Source organism: Salmo salar, chromosome ssa12 (genome assembly GCF_905237065.1).
Source record: "Salmo salar chromosome ssa12, Ssal_v3.1, whole genome shotgun sequence".
Taxonomy (NCBI): Eukaryota; Metazoa; Chordata; class Actinopteri; order Salmoniformes; family Salmonidae; genus Salmo; species Salmo salar.
This window is the reverse complement of record NC_059453.1, coordinates 35,824,796-35,836,536: the sequence shown is the minus strand read 5'-3', so window position 1 is coordinate 35,836,536 and position 11,741 is coordinate 35,824,796. Positions and strand designations below refer to the sequence as shown.

Genomic DNA, 11,741 nt, shown 5'->3' with positions numbered 1-11,741 from the left:
TGTTGTTTTGAGAGCTCTTATTCGATTCCCTGTCAAATTACAAGCCTGAAACCATTTCTAAAGACTGTTGACATCTGCTGGAAGCATTAGGAAGTGCAATTTGACCCCACAGACACAGCATATTAGAAAGGCAATCACTTAAAAACTACAACCCTCAAAATCATCCCACTTCCTGGTTGGATTTTCATCAGGTTTTTGCCTGCAATATGAGTTCTGTTATACTCACAGACATTATTTTAACAGTTTTGGAAACTTTAGAGTGTTTTCTATCCAAATCTACACATTATATGCATGTCATAGCTTCTGGGCCTGAGTAACAGGCAGTTTACTTTGGGCAACTCATTCATCCAAATTTCCAAATACTGCCCCCTAGCCTGAAGACGTTAATCCTAGTAAAAATTCCCTGTCTTAGGTCAGTTAGGATCAACACTTTATTTTAAGAATGAGAAATGTCAGAATAATAGAAGAGAGAATGATTTATTTCAGCTTTTATTTCCTTCATCACATTCCCAGTGGGTCAAAAGTTTCCATACACTCAATTAGTATTTGGTAGAGTTGCCTTTAAAATGTTTAACTTGGGTCAAATGTTCCAGGTAGCCTTCCACAAGCTTCCCACAATAAGTTGGGTGAATTTTGGCACATTCCTCCTGACAGAGCTGGTGTAACTGAGTCAGGTTTGTAGGCCTCCTTGCTCGCACACGCTTTTTCAGTTCTGCCTACAAATTTCCTATGGGATTGAGGTCAGGGCTTTGTGATGGCCACTCTGATACCTTGACTTTGTTGCCCTTAAGCCATTTTGCCACAACTTTGATAGTATGCTTGGGGTAATTGTCCATTTGGAAGACCCATTTGCGTTATTGACTGTACGCTTGTTTATTCCATGTGTAACTCTGTGTTGTTGTTTGTGTCGCACTGCTTTGCTTTATCTTGGCCAGGTCCCAGTTGTAAATGAGAACTTGTTCTCAACTAGCCTACCTGGTTAAATAAAGGTGAAATAAAATAAAAATAAAATTTGCAACCAAGATTTAACTTCCTGACTGATATCTTGAGATGTTTCTTTAATATATCCACATAATTTTCCTTTCCTCATGATGCCATCTATTTTGTGAAGTGCAGCAGTCCTTCCTGCAGCAAAGCACCAACACAACATGATGCTGCCACCCCTATGCTTCACGGTTGGGACGGTGTTCTTTGGCTTGCAAGCCTCCCCCTTTTTCCTCCAAACATAATGATGGTCATTATGGCCAAACAGTTCTATTTTTGTTTCATCAGACCAGAATACATTTATCCAAAAAGTAATATATTTGTCTCCATGTGCAGTTGCAAACCGTAGTCAGGCTTTTTTATGGCTGTTTTGGAGCAGTGGCTTCTTCTTTGCTGAGCGGCCTTTCAGGTTATGTCGATATAAGACTCGTTTTACTGTGGATATAGATACTTTTGTACCTGTTTCCTCTAGCATCTTCACCAGCTGATGTTCTGCGATTGATTTGCACTTTTCGCACCAAAGTACTTTAATCTCTAGGAGACAGAACACATCTCCTTCTTGAGCGGTATGACGGCTGCGTGGTCCCATGGTGTTTATACTTGCACACTATTGTTTGTACAGATGAACGTGGTACCTTCAGGCGTTTGGAAATTGCTCCCAAGGATGAACCAGACTTGTGGAGGTGTGCAATTTTTTTTCTGGTACACCTCCAATTGACTCAAATGATGTCAATTAGCCTATCAGAAGCTTCTAAAGCCATGACATAATTTTCTGGAATTTTCCCAGCTGTTTAAAGGCACAGTCAGCTTAGTGTATGTAAACTTCTGACCCACTGGAATTGTGATACAGTGAATTATAAGTGAAATAATCTGTCTGTAAACAACTGTTGGGAAAATTACTTGTCTCACGCACAAAGTAGATGTCCTAATCAACTTGCCAAAACTATAGTTTGTTAACAAGAAATGTGTGGAGTGGTTGAAAACCTAAGTGTATGTAAACGTCCGACTTCAACTGTATATATACAGTGTTGTAACGATGTGCAAATGGTTAAAATACAAAAGGGAAAATAAATAAACATAAATATGGGTTGAATTTACAATAGTGTTTGTTCTTCACTTGTTGCCCATTTCTTGTGGCAACAGGTCACAAATCTCGCTGCTGTGATGGCACACTGTGGTATTTCAACCAGTAGATATGGGAGTTTATCAAAATCGGGTTTGTTTTCAAATTCTCTGTGTAATCTGAGGGAAATATGTTTGTCTAATATGGTATTACATTTGGCAGGAGGTTAGGAAGTGCAGCTCAGTTTCCACCTCAATCCGGGGGCAGTGTGCACATCTCCTTCCACCTCTCATCCGTGACCATAAATCGTTAGTGGTCGCCATATGAGGTAGAGTATCAATTCGTTAACACACTGTAGGCGAACAAAAGAGTTTGCTCCTCTCCTTGATTGCTTCCTCCGGTGGATGATACTCAGGTATATCTTATCGCGGAAGAGTTTAGAAATCCGCCACACCCAATTTGAATGAGCTGTTGTTTGCTACTTAATTAGGGATAGGGGGCAGTATTTTCACGGCCAGATAAAAAACGTACCTGATTTAATCTGGTTACTACTCCTGCCCAGAAACTAGAATATGCATATAATTAGTAGATTTGGATAGAAAACACTCTAAAGTTTCTAAAACTGTATGAATGGTGTCTGTGAGTATAACAGAACTCATATGGCAGGCCAAAACCTGAGAAGATTCTATACAGGAAGTGCCCTGTCTGACAATTTGTTCTCCTACTAGGGCATCTCTATCAAAAATACAGCATCTCTGCTGTAACGTGACATTTTCTAAGGCTTCCATTGGCTCTAGGAAGGCGCCAGAAAGTGGAATGAGAGCTCTCCAGTCTCTGGGCGAAAAACAGCAGGGGTTTTTGTGAGTGGTCCTTCTGAGAACATTGACACTGGAGCGCGCGTGCACGAGACGACTCCATGTTTTACTTTCATTGTTTGAACGAATACAACGTCGCCCGGTTGGAATATTATCGCTATTTTACGAGAAAAATCGCATAAAAATGTATTTTAAACAGCGTTTGACATGCTTCGAAGTACGGTAATGGAATATTTAGAAATTGTTTGTCACGAAATGCGTCACCCTTCGGATAGTGACTTGAATGCACGAACAAAACGGAGCTATTTGGATATAACTATGGATTATTTCGAACCAAAACAACATTTGTTGTTGAAGTAGAAGTCCTGGGAGTGCATTCTGATGAAGAACAGCAAAGGTAATCCAATTTTTCTTATAGTAAATCTGAGTTTGGTGAGTGCCAAACTTGGTGGGTGTCAAATTAGCTAGCCGTGATGGCCGGGCTATCTACTCAGAATATTGCAAAATGTGCTTTCACCGAAAAGCTATTTTAAAATCTGACACCGCGATTGCATAAAGGAGGTCTGTATCTATAATTCTTAAAATAATTGTTATGTTATTTGTGAACGTTTATCGTGAGTAATTTAGTAAATTCACCAGAAGTTTGCGGTGGGTATGCTAGTTCTGAACAACACATGCTAATGTAAAAAGCTGGTTTTTGATATAAATATGAACTTGATTGAACAAAACATGCATGTATTGTATAACATAATGTCCTAGGAGTGTCATCTGATGAAGATCATCAAAGGTGAGTGCTGCATTTAGCTGTGGTTTTGGTTTTTGTGACATATATGCTTGCTTTGAAAATGGCTGTGTGATTATTTTTGGGAGGGTACTCTCCTGACATAATCTAATGTTTTGCTTTCGTTGTAAAGCCTTTTTGAAATCGGACAATGTGGTTAGATAAAGGAGAGTCTTGTCTTTAAAATGGTGTAAAATTGTCATATGTTTGAGAAATGGAAGTTTTTGCATTTCTGAGGTATTTGTAATTCGCGCCACTCTATACCATTGGATATTGGTGAGGCGTTCCGCTAGCGGAACGTCTGTCCCTAACAGGTTTTAACCTTATATCTATAAAATGTCTAGCACAACTAACTACATTTAGTTCGACCTCTTTACACATGTATTGTGGAATTCCTCCTCTGTAAACATAATTTGCCTGCTAGTGGAGCAGGAGAGTCTCATTTCATACAAGTGCATGTTTCCATGTTACCTCTCCTCGCCTCCTCTCCTCGATGACCTTTGACCTTTTTCAAAAAGAGGTGAGGAGAAGATGGAGGAGAGGAATTTAGCAAATCCAATTGAGATTCTCCCTAGGCCTTTTTCTCAAATGGATATCATTGACTCCTCACGTCCTCTCCTCACCTCCTTTTTAAATTGTGCTAATGCATTGTCTAGATTTCGGTATACTAATACTGGGCATGCATTTGTTTGTTGCAGCAGCCACCTTTGCTACAATGTAGTCTTAGACGCTCATTGTGTGTAATCCGCCGCCCAGCATTAAAACAGTTTAATTAAAAAAAGCTTGTTTATCAATGAAAGTCGCATGATTCGGAATCTAACTTTAAAGACTAAAAGGAAAGAATAACAAGGCAACAGTAAACATGTCGTCAATGGCAAGATGCATCATTCACCCAAGTTTAGTCAAAATCGGCACAGTGGTGTCTGAGAGATCGCGTGTGACTAACTAACATGTGCACTGTACGTACTGACGTACGAACGGACGGAGACAGATCCATAGTCCCCCTCCGATTTCATCGCGGGGGACAATGAGTGAATCAACAAAGCTTAATTTATTTCCACACAAACTTAGTTTATTGTCGAATTAACCAATAATGTCATAATCATATAGTATCCAGTATTTCAAATCTGTTGCTTTCAACTGCTCCTTTTACAGACATGTTTGCCCATAAAAGGGCATACAGTGGCGTCACACCCCCAACACACCTCCAGAGAGTGGCCAATCGGTGTCTGCATCTTGCACCCCTTACACCTGCCCACAACCCCCTGCTCGTTTCCCCGTCCACTTGACTCCGCCCCCTGTCTCTGCTGACTGATGAGCTTCTCGAGGGCTTTCTTCGTGGCTGGGTCGCCACAGTGTGCAATGCCTTTCACCGCCACCCGCTTGGGGTCTTTAACGCAGTCCTCCTCATGCCCAACGACGGTGGAGGGCAGCCAGGCAGTATCATAACCGCTCTGTTGCCACGAGTGCCACATTGCAACATTTTGTCCATCTATCTTCTTCACGCGGCCCACCCGGACCTTCAGCTGCAGTACCACGTGTTCCCCAGGGGGGCACCCACTAGGGTAGCCCTGCGCCTTGGCTATGTCCCGGCTGCAATAGACCCCCGGGCCCAACGTACCCCCCGCAGAGGGCCGGAAACCCCCTGTGATGATGGCTCGAGCGCTGTCACGGTGGGTGCCGTGGTACATGGTGTAGCCTTGTCTGCCCCGTGGTGCCTGACCAGGTTTCAGGACAATCTGCTTCTCAACCACAGCCTCCCAACCGCTGAACTGCACCAACTTCGCTGGCATGGCTCTAACAGACACACAGTTGACACCAATTTGTAAACAGATGAGATCAATCAATCAAATGTATTTATAAAGACCTTTATAAATCAGTAGTTATCACAAAGTGCTTTACAGTAACCCAGCCTAGACCCCAAAGTGCAAGCAAAGCAGAAGTGAGAGCACAGTGACAAAAACTCCCATGAAGGAACCTGGAGAGGAGCTCAGTTCAGAGAGAGGGGTGGCCTATCCTCTCCAGGCTGTACCGGGTTAGGCTATATGTGTTGTACACACACATCAAAACATATTGAAGACACAGACATAGAGGTTTTCTTTTCTAAAATCTCCCCACTCAAATTATTATTTACTCAAGTATGTTTCCATGATTTATTCCACCAGAAATTCTAATTCGAACCGTACAGCTGAAGATCCGCTTTATAGGGCTATTGACAAAGGCAATGCTCCCGCAGTTGCGGATACTGCATTCACGGTAATTGCTGCATATGTTGCTCAATCAGAAATTGTCTTTAAACGTGAACTACAACGCAGATATTCTCCGCTACTGCTTGAATCAAGCCCTAAGTGTGCTAATTTGACAACAAATTAGGAGATCATAATGTATACAAGGTGCCACTGAACACTTCCTTTTGCCTGAACTAAACTCCAACTTCTCTGTCCATAAAGAGTATGTTGTATAGTCACCACCAGGGCTGGGATCAGTTCAGGGATTAATTGAATTCAAATCTCCCATAATTTCCTGTATTATGAAGACTTTTCATTTTCCTGAACTAACAGAATTAATATCAACCCTGATCACCATAGCACCTGTACTGCGGTAATTTGACAGGACAGTGAGAAAGCAAAACATACATATAGATAGTAACACCAATAAATGCAGTACAGTATAGTTACAACTATAGAAAATCTCAAATCTATGCCTTATAGATCCCAATATTGTGCAACTCACTGGCTGTGGATAAGTTGCTAAAATATTATTACAGTGTTTCTACCTTTCTCTCGTGATTAACCTACCTTTTTTGCCTCCAATGTTTTGACAGTGTTTCTCAGATAGTTTCACTTTCGATTTTTCAGCTCAACTCTGCTTCCTTTAGTGGCATTCATGGACGTCACTCACAATAGAATCTCTTCAAACAATATCCTGTTTGCTTTAGAGATCACATTCACTTTCATTTTAATATGATGTACACAGAATCCCTCATTCTTGTATTCATGCTATTCTATATCTTAAGGTAAGACCAAAGGCCCATTCTCATGGTCAGACATGCTAGGCAATATCGTCCTCTAGTGATTTTTTGGGGATACAGCATGTAGTATTTTATCATTGGTCATCAGGGTTGGGGTTAATTCCATTTCAAATCCAGTCGATTCAGAAACTAAACCAGATTCAAATTACACATTTTTTCATTGAAAAACATTTAAGAGAATAGGAATTGGAATTTCAGTGTGTGTATATAAATATATTATTTACAAATTCATCTCATATTTATGATTTTATATGGGAATCAAAAAGTTTTCATGAATGTTCACCATGTGCTAATCAGCACTGTCAACAGACCCCATTATGACATGTAACCCTTGCCATGATGTCATTGCTGGTTCCATCTGACTGGCAAAATTCAATTTCCACTCATTTCATGATAGATCTCTCACAGAGATAGGTTAAGTTCTTATTTAGAGAGTGCTAATATTTATCATCAATGGCTTATCGAGGAAGAGAAACAAGTGAGTTTCACAAACTCCAGAAGGAGAACTCTCAGATGAAGAGCGTCATCGAAAACTTGAGGAAGAAAAACATGGCTTTAAACCGACAGGGTGACCAGAACAAGATTTCAAGTTTTGTAAGGCTCATCAGTTTTTCAAAAGTTTTTCAAAAATATCACTGTGTTTATTTTATGGTTTCATAGATATACAATAGGCCTACATCCATTACATCTTTAGCTTAAAAGCTTTATATGACACAGTAGAAACTATTTTGACTACTTCATTTCTGCTATTCATTTCATACTGTACCATTGTGATCCAGGGCTATCAGGAGAACTACTCAATCCCAGAGGGCCATCGTGACTTCATCAGTGATGCCAGACTTCTGCAGATGCAGAGAGCTGAGAGAGAGGCCATGGAAGTAAAGCAAAGAAAGATAAGTGCTGTCCACGAGAATTATGTCCGTACTGCTCTCATTGTGGTTGGCAGCACCTTTGCGCACCACTTTGTCCCCTCTATTCAGTGCATTCCGCACCTGAAAGCTCCACTGAGGCCTTTGCCACGAAGGCTTGAACACATAGCTCTTGCCCCACTGAAGAATGTGGTGGGGGTGGACGGAGCCCAAGTTCGACCCGGATCTCACTCTCTGGAGTCCATCCAGGTAAAGAAGTCATTCAGTAGCGTGCGTCCTGTTCCCGTCCCTCCCACTGGAGCTCCCTCCAAGATGGGCAAGAAGAAGGGCAGGCAGGGAGTCATGGTCCTGAAAGTCCAGTCAGACCAGGGCTGTGCTGACAGCAATGGACCCATTGACCTGTTGGAGGAGGTGAGGGCCATCGAGGCTCACTTGAAGGAGGAGGCCTGGAAGGTAGGATGGACTTTGAATTTATTGTAAATGTGCAAATTTGCAGTTCGGGATTATACTTTGACTGATAAATTGCCAAAACAGACAGTGGTTCCATGTCTTAGGATACTAGAATAGATCCTAGAATACAGGATCTCTCTATGTATTAGTTTATGTTAATAGGTCTATATGTATTTCTATGATGGGAGCATTCTTTTCTGGTCTACGCCAAAGGTGGTACATGAGGTGAAGGCCATGCATGGGCAGGAGAAGTTTGGGCTCGGTTATGTCCATGGGGGAAATAGACACCAGCTCTCTGGAAAGCCTGAGCTCAGTGGATATGAACACCCCTGCAGAGCTCCGTGACTACTTGGATATCAGGAGATGACGCTAGGTAGATTTATAGGAAGACAGTAGGAAGGGACACAAATGGCTTTTCATAGAACTTTTTTTCTCCAGCTTAGCCCAGGGCTAATACATTTTTCCACACTTGCTTTGCCTGTTTCACAGTGAGATAACCTTTGCTCAAGGCTCAACAGCTTCTACCCCCAAGCCATAAGACTCCTGAACAGCTAATCAAATGGCTACCCAGACTATTTGAATTGCTGCTCTTTAATTATTTGTTACTTTTCTTTCCTTTTTTTTAACTTGTCTATTTTTTACTCAACACGTATTTCTCTTTAAACTGCATTGTTGGTTAAGGGCTTGTAAGTAAGCATTTCATGGTAAGGTCTACACCCGTTGTATTCGGCGTGTGTGATAAATACAATTTGATTTGATTTGAACTGGACCCTGCTTCTGATCATGGTGAGCACCAAAAAATGTGTGCTAAATTTAGAGTTATATGATATCATAATGAACTAAGATGTTCTAGTGTTAAAAGCTACAAACAGATATGGAAATGAATAAATACATAAATAAATATATACAGTTCACAAAGAGATAGATGTCTGCTGTCAACCCATAGACAAGAAGGCAGCCAGTGAGCCAAAGGGACAAATAAAGAAGAATCAGGACCAGGCCAGATTGCAGCCCCTGTCCAACCCAGAGCAGGCCCTGACTAAGACCTTCAAGCTACTCCGCTCTGCCTCTGATGACTGGTGAGCATTCACTGTAGACAAGACCATGGGAGCTAGGCTAAAGGAAGCAGAGTTTAGTGTCCTTGGAAATGTAGATTTGAGATACGGAGCGTAGGCACTTCAAAAATTACAACACCGGAGTCCTAATTGATGAACATCATCATGATGTTTTTGGAAAATGTTGTGGAAATTGCTTACGTTTATTTCACTGAATTGCAGGGAGAAGAAGATTGAGGGTTTGACCTCTCTCTTGTGCGATGGCTCAGAACCACATGGATATCCTGATGCCTAAACTCCATGATATCTGCCTTGCCATTATAAATAAGGTAGCTGTATTAATTCACTGCCATGTTCATTCATCTGCACAAATCTGCTACATTTGGAGAACAAGTCAAGACAAATTATTGTGTCATGTTTCTGATGTTCATAGGTTGTACTGCTCAACATTAATAGCTGGGCCGGTGGCCATAGCTGCCATGGCCATAGCTGCCATGGCCACACTGGGTGACATGTACGTCCACCTTCAGAGGGCCATGGACAGTGAGGTGGAGGTGACAGCACGCGTGCAGATCTCACTCTTTGGTCCTTTAAAACCCTGCTGTATGTAAAATATTGTGTGCTATAGCTTGGAAAATAAATAAATATGACTCATAATGATATTTGTTTCCAACATTACGGCTGTATTCCTAAAGAAATTAAATCTGCTTTGTGTTTTGGATACTGGTATCGTCCCGGCCCTAATTAGCAGTGGATGTGTGTCATCTCTACACAAAAACATTTGTTAACACTTTATATGAAAGTGATTCTCCAGAGCAGGGCCGGCTCTAGCCTCTTGGGGCCCTAAGTGAGATTTAATTGTGGCCCCCCTCTTGACGGCGGAGAGAAACATGTACATTTTAAAGTTAATTTCCTGCAATTCGACACATCTTGCCATGGGATGATATATCTTTCACATACTTAGGACTAAATGGGAGTTTATTCTATTAGATGAACAGATAATGAACATGTGGCCTTCGTGATGGCGAATATGCAAGCGATCTATATTTTTGAGTTATGGCAATCGACTCGTATTAATGATTTGATCAAAAAAGGCAAGAATGTTCTCACATTTGATTCGAATAGGGATTCAATTCTTCAGTACTGGCAATATACACTAAGTACACCAAACATAAGGCGGTGGGAGGGGTCCGGTGAACACGTCAGTGTTCTATGGCCGCAGGCAGAACAGCAGAAACAGGGTCAGCAGCACGACCAGGTGGACTAGGGACGGGGACAGCCAAGAGTCGTCAGGCCAGGTAGTCTTGAGGCATGGTCCTAGGGCTCAGGTCCTCTGGGAGAGGAGATAGAGATGGGAGAATTAGAGGGAGCATATCTAAGATCACACAGAACACCAAATAAGAAAGGAGAAGTACACCAGATATAACAGAATGACCCTAGCCCCCGTCCAAATGCACTTAAATATTTTGTCTTGCCCATTCACCTTCTGCATGGCACACATACACAATCCATGTCTCAAAAAAAATAAATCCTTATTTAACCTGTCCCCTCCCATTAATTTACACAGCTTGAAGTAGATTTAACAAGTTACATTAATAATTGGATTCACCTGGTCAGTCTGTCATTGAAAGAATAGGTGTTCTTAATGTTTTGTATACTCAGTGTATTGGCATGCATAAGAAAAAAAATATTCTAAAGTTTGCTGTGTTTTTACTCGGGGAAAAACGAATAGCAACACTAGCGATGAACTTCTCAGAGGACATCAGAGCGCAAAATAGAGCAATTGCAAGCAGAACTTAAAGCATATGAAAAAGAGCATGAAAAAGGTCATTTCTTGGGCAGCAGGTAGCCTAGTGGTTATAGTGTTGGGCCACTAACTGAAAGGTTGCTAGATCAAATCCCCGAGCTGACAAGGTAAAAATTGGTCGTTCTGCCCCTGAACAAGGCAGTTAACCAACTGTTCCTAGGCCGTCATTGAAAATAAGAATTTGTTCTTAACTGACTTGCCTAGTTAAATAAAGGTTAAAATTTTATATGATGCGCAGCGAGGTTTGTTAGAACAGAGCACAAATAGGCTCCAAAGCAACCTGTCATTTGAAATGATGAGTGCTTCTTACAGTCACTTTCTCCTGTTGTTTACGAAAATACTTTTAATTCAAATCATATAGTTTGGTTTCAATACTTCAAAACCAAATGGTAGGTGATATATCAGCCAATCAGCATTCAGGGCTCGAACCACCCGGTTTATAATTTCAAATATAAACTGGGTGGTTCGAGCCCTCTGCGTTGCGTCGTGCATAAGAACATACCTTATATGTGGTATATTGGCCATAAACCACACCCCCTCGGGCCTTATTGCTTAAATATGCAGTTTTTATGATGCAGTGATCTTTGATATATATTATATTAATCTGACTGATTTAATAAAACCACATCTGAAGTTGCTATTGACCAATCCAATCAGATAAACTGACTATTTTCGGTTAATTGAAATGTGAATTCATTTGTGATATCTTGATGTACCTTCAGTTCTGTGTTTTGCTCTTACACAAAAGAATGGAGCATTCCTTTCTAACTTGCCTGCAGCGAAGGTGTTACCTAAGTACATTTGCATGTCTAAAGCAAAAGACAATGCTACCTGCCAAACAGACAACCCTGAAGTGATGCTGCTAGGCCCATTAACTGCTGGTCTG

At 41.3% G+C, this 11,741-nt stretch overlaps 2 protein-coding genes across 2 annotated transcripts; one reads left to right on the top strand and one right to left on the bottom strand.

The window, feature by feature from the left end:
- Positions 1-4,693: 4,693 nt before the first annotated feature.
- On the bottom strand, positions 4,694-6,709 carry LOC106564986 (uncharacterized). Its single transcript, XM_014131539.2, has 2 exons — positions 6,442-6,709; positions 4,694-5,440 (listed from the first exon to the last, which is right to left on the bottom strand). Exon 2 carries the CDS (start codon positions 5,434-5,436, stop codon positions 4,780-4,782), a length of 657 nt encoding a protein of 218 aa, XP_013987014.1. The 5' UTR covers positions 5,437-5,440; positions 6,442-6,709; the 3' UTR covers positions 4,694-4,779.
- A 75-nt stretch (positions 6,710-6,784) lies between these two features.
- On the top strand, positions 6,785-10,735 carry LOC106564815 (uncharacterized). Its single transcript, XM_014131244.2, has 5 exons — positions 6,785-7,268; positions 7,454-7,996; positions 8,940-9,072; positions 9,271-9,377; positions 9,482-10,735. The coding sequence occupies exons 1-3, from the start codon at positions 7,128-7,130 to the stop codon at positions 8,973-8,975; spliced, it is 720 nt and encodes a 239-aa protein (XP_013986719.2). The 5' UTR covers positions 6,785-7,127; the 3' UTR covers positions 8,976-9,072; positions 9,271-9,377; positions 9,482-10,735.
- Positions 10,736-11,741: the final 1,006 nt, after the last annotated feature.